This window comes from Colias eurytheme, chromosome 9 (genome assembly GCF_061535395.1).
Source record: "Colias eurytheme isolate Ceu_HAF_F1 chromosome 9, ilColEury1 Martin Lab GWU primary, whole genome shotgun sequence".
Taxonomy (NCBI): Eukaryota; Metazoa; Arthropoda; class Insecta; order Lepidoptera; family Pieridae; genus Colias; species Colias eurytheme.
In genome coordinates, this window is record NC_142988.1 from 10,258,031 (window position 1) to 10,271,479 (window position 13,449).

Here is a 13,449-nt window from a genome sequence, read left to right on the forward strand (position 1 = left end):
TTTATTGTTAGAAACAAGGTACACCAGGATACAAGACAGGCACGGAATCCTTGTTAATTCTGATCATGATTAGGTCGAGCTACCACTCGTGAAGATAACTTGGACACAATATGGTACCTATGAATAAAGGTATGTATAAAGGTATATCTATACGCGGATGACATATCGATAATTTTTGAATCTGACATAAAAATCTTTGACATTATGAATTTTAACAACGACATTATAAATAATTTGGACAAAATGATAAAATGGCTTAGCACAAATAATCTTAAAATCAATCTTACTAAATCTAACTACATGACATTTTCAAATCCTCTGCGCAATAATTTAAAAATAGAATATGATGATGTAATAATGGAAGAAAAAAGTGAAACTTCATTTTTAGGTATTGTTTTAGACAATGAACTTAAATGGTCATCACACATTAATAAGGTCTGTAGTAAAGTGAATAAATTTGTATATGCCCTGAGGCGCCTACGAAAAATTACGGATTTAAGAACCACTCTATCGACTTATCACGCTCATGTAATATCTATCTTGAGATACGGTCTTATAATCTGGGGTAATGGCGTAAACATCAGAAAAGCGTTCATCTCCCAAAAAAAATGTATACGCGCGATTTGTGGCGTAGGTCCGTACGAATCGTGTAAACCGCTATTTATTAAACTCAAGTTGTTAACTTTGCCGTGCTTATATATTTACGAAATTTGTATTTTTGTAAAAAGACATAAGTATCTTTTTAGCACGGCCCAAGACATATACAGCCACGACCACCGTCATCCAAATCGACTTGTCTATAATAAAACACCCAGGACCACTTTATATACCAAAAATTGTCATGCTATGTGTATTCGTATATTTAATAAACTTCCGGAATCTATAAAAATGTTAAATATCGGTCCTTTTAAGACAAAACTGTATGAGTGGCTAAATAATAACAATTTTTATAATGTATCGGATTATTTAAATTTGTGACATTGAATTTTTTATCTTGACTAATGAATATAATATATAATATGTACCTTTTATGTAAGACAATGAAATAATGTACTTTTTATATAAATTAATGTTGCGGAGCTGATAATATAATTTGCACGCCATTCATGGCTAATGTGTTGATTCGACCTATAATGTAATTTGTTATCTTTGTACACACATTATGCAAATAAAGAGATTTATTTATTTATTTATTTATGAAATATATGATAATAATATAATGATGTGTTAAAAGAACTGCCTGAATTAATGTTAATGTTATAAATAAATATATTTCTTGTATCTTGAATTATTGAATATAATAAGATGAATAATATAAAACACGACGGTGTTATTAATTATAATTATGATAAATATTAAGAGGGAAGATTACCCTAAATGAAATTGTGTATCTTGATATTGTACGTATGAGAAAGTACATAAAGAATAAAATATATGAAGAAAATTGAATACAGATAATGAATATTATGTCGTTTCTAAGTATGATGTGTAAACTGTAAGCACATAAATAAACGTATTCTATGAGAATATATTGTAAGATTTATTGAAAGATAATTATTATTTTACTCGGATATGACTATTAATTAATTACGGACTGTGACATTTTTAAATACGGATATGACGATAAAATATTTTCTAATATTGTAAGTATAATTTTTCCATTATTTTCGTATATGAGAAGTTAATTAAAATTATTTGTTTTAATCTATTAGTATTAGTTACTATGTAGTGTGTAAGCCAATGTGTAATTGTGTAGAATGTTCTTTTTGGAGTTTTAAAAATAAGTAGGGGAGCGAGGGGCTAGTTGTAACAATTTTCAAAAATACTTTTATATCTCGCGATATCTTGGCTAGCTTGTCATTAACTAAACTTTGATTGAAACTTTAACTATTCTTCTATTATGTTAAATCGAAAAAATATCAAAAATCCAGGTAACTCTTCCGCAATTACTGTTTTATTTAAAAAAGGGAAGTGTTACAACGTACCCCGTGCTTGGGGTTAGTTGTAACATCTATTGGGGCAAGTAGTAACATCAATTAAAAACAAAAATGTGACACCTTCAATCATTTATTTTTTTCACATATCTAATTATTTTTCTTTGTTTATAACAATAAAGTAAGTAAGTACTTCTAAAATATGTATTTTCTTATTAAATATTTAACTGAAACATACTTTTTATATACTTAATCAACGAATTAACGATTTAAGTTTTTAACTAGTAAGCTAGTTTCCTTATTTCGATAGGAAGTAATCCAAAGTATATTTCGGCACACTTAAGTATATAATATATATATAGACATTTTACGTTCCTCTTCTTCTGTGTACTTGTCTAGGCTTGACATAACCTACTTTTGAACTTTCATTGCTCTTCTTCTTCTTAGTATTGCCCGCTCTGTCTTTTTCTTATACTCTCTCATTTTAAATCAAAACAAATATGGTATGTCCTGTATGGTGATTCCTGTTATTACATATTTGTAATGTATTATACATTACAAATACATACTAACAGGAACTCACAGCAATCTGGGGGCAAGTTGTAACATGTTACTACTAACCCCGAGATTTTGTTACAACTAGCCCCTAGGTATAATTTTTAATATTTATCACGATAACTATTAAATCAACTTAGTAATTTTAAAAACAATTACAGAACATCATTAATAGTTATATTCTATCATCAAATAAAATACATACAGCTCTAATTAGTCGTAAATAGTAAAGCCAACCAAAAAGTTACGAAAGTGAAATAATATGTTAACTGGCGCCAATGAAGCACTTGCACACATCTAGCTAATCATCTGGCTAGCAGGACACTGGATGTGATGAAACGGTGTGGCCAGTTATAATCGTAAGATTCAGTAAAAAAAAGACGTCGATAAGGTTTACATTGCTATTGAAAAAGGTCTGTTACTACTTACCCCTGTTACAACTAGCCCCTTGCTCCCTACTTAGTAATAGGTTGAAATTCATGCTATTGTTTTAATGTTAATTTTTATTTTATTTACTCGTTTATATGATAAGTATTCAGATAAATGTAACCAAAAACGTAGAAAAAATATTTTGCATTATATTCAGCTAAAAAAAATATTAATTACTATTTTTTTTATTATTTTCTATGAGGGGAGATGTAGTGTGTAATGTATCATGTATGTTTTGTATGTGTGCGTCATACTATATAGTCCGTTTAAGAGCAGTTGTACTAGCAGTTGAATACATTATTATACACCCTACAGTCTACTAAAGTGTTTCATTACCAACAATAATATTGCACCTTCCTCGATAAACGGACTATATAACAGTGAAATAATTTTTCAAATCGGACCCGTGGTTCCTGAAATTAACGCTTTCAAGGAAGCAAACTCGACAGCTCTATAATATTAGTATAGATGAATACATAGAAGCCCTTTCAAGCGCTCTAAACTTAAATCATTATAATTTTAGCGCACATAAAGTATCGATGACGTCACAGTTTGCGTACAATATTGTTATAGTGGGTCAAAAGGCAAAAGCCTCTAATTGCACTGAAGCGACTTCCCGGCAGTGTCAGGGTAATATAAATGGCAGAATAAATTGAACACAACGTTTTATTTGTTTGACGTATTAAGAATGATTCCCCTACACCGTGATGGGACCGGGCCGTCCTGGAGCCGGGAAACACATGAAACAAAAGAATCCATTGACATTTCAAGGCCGTACCCCGCCCGTGCTCGGTCGAACCACGGTCAGGCAAGAATCACTTCATACAAAAAGTATACCATAATGGTTGTTCGCGCCCCGGACGGGACACGGTCCGGTCGCGACATGGTGTAGCGTAAATCATCCTTTATGATGTCTTTTTCGTATAAAAATATGAACCAGTCAGCATTCACGTGTGTATTGATTTATTGAGTGTACTATAATGAGGTAAAAAGCTTAAAAAACGAGGTCATTGACTTACTTTGTTCTTGAAAACTTGTACACACAAATGACATACCTAAATATGTATTTACGACCAATGTTTTGAATCAGTGGTGAAATCAATTTAGAGAAAATTCTGCATTTCCTATCCATGTATCTAATTGATAGCAATATTGTAGTATTTTTTCGTTTTCGATTAATCACAAACAATTTGTTTTCATCTTGTCGATATTTCATCATTAATTGCTTATGAATCGGAATAAAAAAACGTACCAGCAAATTGGTCGATTTATAAAAGCTAAATATCCCATCCCATCATATTATTAATTTTGTTTTATTTTAAATCAACTTCGTCCGACTGAATATCTCGTTTCAGTTCTCAAGGCTTTTGGCACCTTTTAAGGCTTCACCAGTTACGTTTCCTCAACCTCTTAAATGTTGAACACGCTATATTCATTTAAGAACGATTTGTCATATTAATTAAATTTGTCACGAGTCAAAAAGCTTTGAAGCGCGTTCAATTATAAATTGTAAATACAGGGAAGTTGTAAGTTGATCAATTTTAAGGGAAATGAGATTTATGTTTCTCATTAAATGAATGTTGAAGTGAATTTGCAATACAATTTTGTAATACCATCCTTATTATCACTTTTGATTTAATAATGTTTCTTATACAGTTTAATGAGAAGGTTTTCCTGTTTGTTTTAATTTATTTTTTAGTAAACTAAAAAATATCTACTTCTACTAAGTATATAAAAAAAAGTCGGGTTTTCCTTCCTGACGCTATAACTCCAGAACGCACGAACCGATTTCCACGGTTTTGCATTCGTTGGAAAGGTCTCGGGCTCCGTGAGGCTTATAACAAAGAAAAGGTGTCTCTGGTGGCGAAACGGAGTTCGCCGGGTTTGCTAGTTATAATTATAAAAGTTTATTCATAGGTTATCGCAAGACAGATAACGGTTTTGTAACCAAAATTGTAGTCAATTTCAAATGTAATGCATTAGTTTGTGATATTATTCCATTACTAACTTACGCCTAGTCAAGAGTCACTTGGGTTTAAGCATGTGGTTATTAATTATCATATTGTACTAAATACTAATTCAATAGTTTGGTGTTAAGTACTTATACAATTAAAGGTGATGATTGATTTGCTTTGTTATGTTTGTAAGCAATTGTTGATGAGTGTATGTATTTGGTAAGAGACTGGTTATAAGTTTCTACATCTCTTACGTATTTGCTAATGTACGGCTATTTACATAAATAATAAAGATGTTTCAATGTTGAACTATGTACATTATATGAGTTATTATTAACTATTTATTATTTAATTTCATTTAAATATCATTCAAAACGATCGAAAGGAACGGATAAGATATTTATTTATTCAATTTACGTTTTTATTTTATCGCTAAATCAGTTGTAAACTAGCAAACACATTTATCTAGCAGAAATGTTTTTCAATTTTAAACTACCAATCCCATTTGAGTTTGAAGCTCCTCTTTAAAAAAAATGTAGGTGTACTAAACCTCTGAAAGCCTGAACCTAATACCTATACCTATGCCTATGTAACAAGACACCAAATAAAATAGCCACACATACAACGTCACATGCCCTTTAACAATATACCACGAAAATAAGTCGCGTACACACACCGAGGCTAGGTGCTACGTTGTCATTGCCGAGAGAGGCGGGAGCTGAAAAATGTGTCAGAAACACCGATAGTCCGGCATTGACACACTTCCCAGCTTCCTGTCACAAATATCTTTTTGTTTTGCTATTTTTGTATGGGTTTTTTGCGTGTGTTGTGTGTGATAAGGAGGAACGTCAACTAGGTTGATATTTGGATGAGTGATTTAATTTTAGGGTTACGCAGAGAAGCTTTAAGCGTCGTATGTGTAATCAAGAAATCCGACTGATGTATTTTTGAGTCAATTCTTAGTTGCGATGGTTGAATTGTAATTTATAATTCAGAATAAGATCAGCCAATAGAGTAGGTATTTTAATACAGATCTAAGTTTTATTTCAATTTCTTTTTGGGAAAAAAATGCTGTATAGCAAGAAAAGCCTACGTACTTTGAAGTATTATACAAAAAATATAAATTAACAAATATACTAAATTTTCGTTGCTCAGTTGGCTTACGCCACTCGATCATTATCCTTCACACCATATTATATATGTATATATCTTTACCGTTTCTAGAAGCAAGCGTTTCTATTCCAAGAAAGGAAATTAAAAAGGAAAGAGGAAAATGTATTTGCGAGATAACGCATTGCGTGCGAGCGTCAGGTTTCACCGACGTGGGAGTGTGGTTAATGAGATTAATATAGGAAAACCTTGGATGTGGTTAAAGTTAAGACGGTGTTCCAAATTTGTAATACTGTTATCTTTAGCGGCTTATTTATTTTGTGAACTTTGGTAGAATGTGTTCGGAAATGTGAGGCTTAAAACGCCTGTTACGTATATTTGCTTTCATATCGTTTTCAAAATTATCATGAGCAATTCATAGGCTAAACATAAAATATTATACATTTTTTGAGATAAATCTTCTGAGTAAAATGTAAGCGATACATATTTATTAGATAATTATACGTACAATTGTCTAATGATAGGCAGTACCGATTAAATTCCTAGGAGGGTTTGAAACCGGAGTTATCTAAAATATGCTGTCACAACATGCAAAATATTTGTATTTGGTGGTATCTGTATTCTGTAGCGTGATATTGCGGACTCGGACAGTTTTATTATTTAAACATTTCTGTCAAATTAGATTTATGTTTTGGGTTAAAAAAAGAAATAGCGAAAGGTAGGTACATAGTTATTTTTCATCAATTGTGGTACCAAAACACCTTTTAAGTTTTAACACACTATTGAACCTACTATTATTTACTTAAAAATTAGTTATTGTTTCACTCCATTTTTTTTCAGTTCATTGCCCATTATGTAATATTTTGTACTCAATCACATATCAGTCGTCAAACAAAGGGCATTGTGTTTCAAATTGCTTTTATATCCACCAAGTAGATCGTTTGTGTACAGGATATTAGCTCCTCCCAACTATCAGGCATATCCTTTCTGTTTACGGAAGGTTAGCTTATCGTATCCGAATGAGGGCTCCGAAGCCGCGGGAATCCGTGGAAAGCTTTGCTGAAGGATCATGTGTTATTTATATACTTTTTTTGCAAATATTTGACATTGTTTATCGCGAAAATTCTGTGTACACATATCTAAGAAGTTATGTACATTTTGTACTCATAATTTGTTCTTATTTGGCTCGAACGATAAATCGTTTGTTTGGTTCGCCTTTATGATAATAATAATAATAAATTCTTTATTGCACACCAAATAAAATAACAGAGAAGAAAACAGCGCATAGGAACAATGTACAAAAGGCGGTCTTATCACTTACAAGTGATTTCTACCAGACAACCTGTGATATTGGAAAATGCTGGAAGAATACATTTATGGAGGTGTGAGCAAAAGAGCACTTAATGACTAACTGAAATGAAATGAACTGAACTGAATTAAAATGAAATAATGAATAACTGATATTTGATAGATGAATCAAAAAATAGGCTATGGTATGTAATTATGGAAAGTGATAAAGTGTATGTAGAAAAATAAGTGATTAATTGTTAATCTAGAACAAATATAAGTGAAAACATGTATCATGTTGGTTTATCCGCTAGATAATAATAATAATTATTTCAATACACATATTTCGTAATAAAATTGATGGTATATCAATGATACTTTTGTCCTTACCTATTATTTCAATAACGTTGAATAAACAACTTGGACTGAGGCAATGGATGCTCAGATCGAAATATCTATAAGGTAATGTTAAGTTTATACGAAAACCGTTATATCTGCTTAATAAGTAGGATTGAAGGGAAATGGAGAAGGATGTATGGTTATCGTGTACTAATTCTATATTCAAGTATTGTGGTACAGTACTAAGACTGAAATGGATTATAATACAAAGTGGAAATACGGTTCATGAAGTTATTCTTATTAATGTCACTCATGTCTCAAGGGCCATGTATAATTTCGCTTATATTTGGGAATACACAACACCACAATATCATTTACCTTTTCGCATAAAGTATTTGGAATTTGAACGCCAAAACTTTATGAAAGTAACATACAATCATTAGAGCAATTGAAAATATACATAGCATCCGCTATTGCCCGATCGTGAATCGCACGCTGTATTTAATTGATACGATAAAAAAAAAACGAAACATAGTTCTCCGGCTAGTCTAACTGTTAACATCGAGCCACTGTTTCTCTTTATCAATAACGAGCTATAAAAGCATTCATTGTGCCCGTTAACACCTTACTGAACAATGCGATGGCTCCTGTCTTTTCTTTTCACGGTAACTCGACGATGTCCTTTATTTTTGCCCCTTCTCACGCTCAAATAAACTCCAATAAAAGAGACGCTCAGTATTGTCGATTAACAAACAATTTCCTTTACAATAAAGTTTTATTTTTCACTCGATTTATTGTGCCCGCTCTTTGGGTTAGCGTTTTTGTTTGGTAAATGGCAGGTCTTAATTGTTGTGAGCTTGCAATGAACGTAAAATTTTCAGGTAATAAGTTAATCGAAATTAATTCAAATATATCGCACAAACATTCATATTTGTTTGAACAAGAATCTGATTAAAGGTCTGCTAAATTAGATCAGTTAACAGACTCCTTGAGTAGTTCGATGCTAGATTGCAGAGAAAAATAGAGGGTGTCTAAATGTTCAATCGATTGAAATGTTAAATATAATGTTTTACTAGCTTGTTATCATATTCCATTTAGTTAGCAAAGCGCCCATGAACTATAATCACTATTATAATTTATGTCTTGTACACCAACGCATCAGGTAAAATACATTTTGTTCCATTATGCAAATGATGCGAAACCTTATTGCAATAATTTAAAACTTATCTCAAAACGAATGCAATAATATAAGTGGGTACGATGATTAAATTTTAAATATCAAGCGTCACCTGTAGGCGTAATATCCTTACAGCGCGGTCGTTAAAATAATTAAACACACCTTTACGTACGTAATAAATGTAATTAACATTGAATGAATTCAGGTGTTGTTGAACTTAAAGCTGTTTTGACCTGAGCGTTTCCGGCGATTGTTACACGATCTGTCGCCGAAACGGGACCCTTTGGTGGGTTCTGTATATGGGCTTGCAGACATGTGTGATGTGCATACGGCCTTATTGATATTGCGAATATTTGATTGGCTTTTCGATTTGTGGGGTGAAATTCGTGTGAAGTCAGTGGGGAGGAAAAGTTTATCAGTATAAGCTATAACATACAAATTGTTGTACTTTGTGCGACTTTATCGTCGGTAAAATGCAAGAGCTTATTACAAAGATATGTTAACGTTTTCTAGACAGATTTCTTACAAAATAAAAAAAAATTCTTGTGTTTTTCAACAAACATTTTCACGATTATATATGTGCATTTCCTTTACTATGCGAATTATGTATCTGTAAAGAAACTTTTAAAATATATTTTTTTTCACCGATGAATTTCCCGTATATTCTTTCTTTATCTATGGTATATTTTTTATGTTCTACATGTATTCCGGTGTCTAAATATTATTTTCCTTGTTCACAGGGCAGTGACGGACCCTCGCGACGGGCGGCGCGTGGCTCTCAAGAAGCTGCCCAACGTGTTCCAGTCGCTGGTCTCCTCCAAGCGCGTCTTCCGCGAGCTCAAGATGCTCTGCTTCTTCAAACATGAAAACGTGAGTTGGTGGTTTCATCTTACAAAATATTACCTAAAGCTAGCTCAGGTAGGCGAATAGGTACTACTAGGTAGGTAGGGATATATATACATGATAGGGTGAGAAGAAAAACATATGTTTACCAAAAAGCGATAGACCTATGTGTATTTAAGAATTTTAAATTACCATACTGATTTACTCTTTTACTCTTTTGGGATTATGGTATGTTTAAACTTTTATATGATGCATACCCACTTGTAAAGCTTACAAGCCTATACGAGTTGTACTATCCAGTTTGATATTTATTTATTCATATTTCAAAAGCGTATTTCGTTTTTGTATTTCTGCATGCATTTTTACAAAATAATATGTAGTATGTACGAAAATCGACAGATGTTGAAAAACTGTAGAGAACATTGTATTTTACGCACAATGTATGCGCACATAAGGCTCCAACGATGCCTATAGCATGTTTTATGTAAATGTTCGACGGGCCGAACCCATAGTAATGGCGGTTAAACAAGGGCTGATCCTTTTCTTTGGCTATCCACTTGTGTACTAGGTCTAAACCTTTTTCTAGATATATTTTATGATTTTGGCGTTAAAAAAATATGGAAATGCGAGTTTGAAATGGGTAATAATCTCGTCTCAAAAATGTTTTTTTTTTTTTTTGATTTTTGATATAATATCTTACTCTGGCTTTCACGAAAATAAATTATAATATTTAATAGAACGTGTGAAAGCATTAATTCCTACTTAATTACCGTAAGCTTTGCATAATCTAATTTTACTCGAGTTCCCCTTGAAGTTGAAGTGGGATGAACAAGAAACTTTTGTGTTATCAAAGTTAAATTTATAAATTCAATTTATATGGCAGCTCGACTTTCAGGAAATATTTATTATAGTTTTAAGTGTATTTGCATGTATTTCTATAGTTATACTTAATAAGACATTTTTAAGATTTCCGAAGGAGGTACAAATGATTGAAAATTAAAACTATTTCATCATACAAGGATACTTACAATATATGTTGTATTGTTAATAAAAACTAAACTGCTCATATGAACTAATTGATATCGGACATTTTGTTATTCGCTGGTGTATCTACCAATTAATTACTTCATCATCAACTTGTATAATTTTGATTCAAAACGTACGTTTCATATCAAATATTTATAAACGAAAAACATTGACGGGCATTTTATCATCATACATTTAAACTGGCTAGTTCAATTTAAATATGATACGTGTATATTTGTTAATCACATTAGTGTTTAATTTTTAATCCGATCGTCGCTTATTCATTATGGCATAATAATTGCGGTCGGTGCGTAATTTATTCAATTCAATGTGTGCTCTATCGATCATCGAATTGTTTGCGGTAATCTCGCATTTGTCACTCGCCAACAAACAGAATTTGTATTGGGATGCAGAATTGGATGGTTGTGTGAGTGCGTGCGATTCGGTGCGAACGTGGTAAGTGCCTCGTCAGAGCCACGCGTGCTTCGAGCGTGGGACCCTTGTATACAATTGTGATGTTAATGTCTCTATTAGTATTATATCTTTATATACTTTGAGTTGATAGTGTATAATATGATGTATTTTTTCCGTAAAATTATATCTATTACGTATAACGACATATATTAATAAATTGTTTCCGTTATTGCTTTTATTATTGTCATTTATCACCGTAAATTTGGGTTATAACTTTATAAGTTAATTTGAGCCTGTACAATTAATCCTCATCACATATAGTTTATCTCTACAGAGACATATATTATCATTTACAGAAACATGTACAACTAAAACCGCGAAACCACCTTCAATTCTAGATATTATGTACTATGTCTAACTATAACTAGGTATATAAGTGTGTTATGTATACGTTTATATGTTTAGATATTACTAACGAACATGTACTAGAGATACTCATTGATATGTTATGGTTCAACTGAATTTATAATAAGATATCGATTTCGAAATGTAACAGTTTTCTTCATAAAAAGATGTTTAAATTTTACTTTGTATTACATCATTCACTGATTGAAGACCAGATGAACTTCAAGACCGGCAATTAAAAAGTATTAGGCTAGATTTTTATCTGGAGAGCCTGAGAGTAAAACCCGAATTCAATAATTTACAGTTATTTTTTAACATTCAACAACATTTCAAAAGGTGCTTGAAAAGGACCAGTATTTTAGTTTTGTAAACGTATTGATATTGTTTGCATGCCGTTTTTTATATAGACACGATTCAAAGAATTATGATCGCAATTTTGTTGCAGGTACTGTCGGCGTTAGACATCCTTCAGCCGCCAAGCCTCGACTTCTTCCAAGAAATGTATCCTTTTATTATATCTAGATAGGTTTTATTCTAGGTCGTTTCAAGTTTAACTGGTGCGTTGACCCCACTAACGGTTGGAGGCGTCCGAGTCCCGTTGTTCCCGCTTGTTCTAACTCCTATAATATTCTGCCGTCCTGGTACTTAAGTTGTACTCCTGACATATAAATACTATGGAATTGCGTATATTTTCTTATAAAATTAACATAGGAATGTAGCAACGTGCTATGTTTTGTTAGTTTCACATATTTCAAAATATAAATATGATTAATGCATAACATTTGCAAACATAAATTTAAGAAGGTCGACAAATAATATACTTAATATATCGTAAAAAGATACCGTACTGATTTATATCTTCTAAGTATCAAACTTGTGTTTTGAAGGAATGCGTTACTTTGTTCCCTACTACATTAATACATTAATGCACGTCTAAATAAAGAAAATGCCAATGTCCTATGTATGTAGAACACATACGCAGGCACGTGTATAGGTACATGTATATACATGGGCATGTATACGTGTGTACATTAGTGTTAATGACACCCGCAAGGACACGATCGAGTCGCTCCGGGGACGTTCCCTTCCTTCAGGCAGCCCTTTGTTCCAAGCTGACCTTGACGAATATTCACCCGACGTTAGAAATATTTCCTCTATATTGTAGCTGTTGAATTTATTCCGGTAGCGAATATAATATTTGTACGTTCTATATAAATAACTGGATTATTTTTGAACGGTGTGTATGGGATTATAAGGAAGGATTGCTTTTTATTCGTAAAATGAATCTTTGTCGCATTGATCATATAGAAATCCAGTGCCCAAATGTAGACTTACGTAGTAGTAGTAGTAGTAGTAATAGTTTTATTCTGCCAAAAATTAAAGCGATTTGACGCATTTTAACAATGTCCTAGCAAAGATCGCAATAAAACACGGGGACAGACACGTGATACGTTTTCTGACTTTCAGAGTAGGCAGAGAATTTGAAAAACATTCAAACATTTAAATAAATACATATGCTATTTAACTTATAATTCTATAAACGTCTAGAGCGAGTTGAAACGCACCATTCAAATATTTAAAGCTATTAGTTATTTTTCATTTTACCGCGCGACGTCAGTTTACGAACATCGGCAGGTCGTTCAAAACGAGACCAACAAAAAAGGACAAAAAGAAAAAATGCACGTAGGCGCGGGTTTAGCCCGCGTTTATTTACAATTTCACGGCGAGGGATCACGCGTCCTTTTTGCACTTACGCCATTTTCGGCCGCGGGTCACGTCCAATACTGTCATAGTTTCGACAACACCACGATTTATTGCGTCCATACGAACGGCTATCGGCCGACGGTTATTGAATAGATTTTTGCATTTGCACACAGCAGAGAGCGGTGCTGAAATTGATTTTTTGCTATGTCACATTGAGTGGGGATTAATTGTGGATGCGCTTAGCGTTTTAATGCTTTAACTGCAGGCAGTT

At 32.6% G+C, this 13,449-nt stretch overlaps 1 protein-coding gene across 3 annotated transcripts in view; it reads left to right on the forward strand.

Moving 5' to 3' along the window:
* nmo (serine/threonine-protein kinase nemo) overlaps positions 1–13,449 on the forward strand; it is a 132,156-nt gene that overhangs the window by 53,736 nt on the left and 64,971 nt on the right. For all 3 annotated transcript variants that reach the window (XR_016457071.1, XM_090105511.1, XM_090105513.1), the window contains exons 2-3: positions 9,527–9,656; positions 11,920–11,975. Coding sequence is in view for 2 of the 3 variants with exons in the window: in XM_090105511.1 (XP_089961637.1) it covers positions 9,527–9,656; positions 11,920–11,975 (186 nt within the window). In the remaining variant the exon portion in view is untranslated. The remainder of the gene's footprint in view (positions 1–9,526; positions 9,657–11,919; positions 11,976–13,449) is intronic.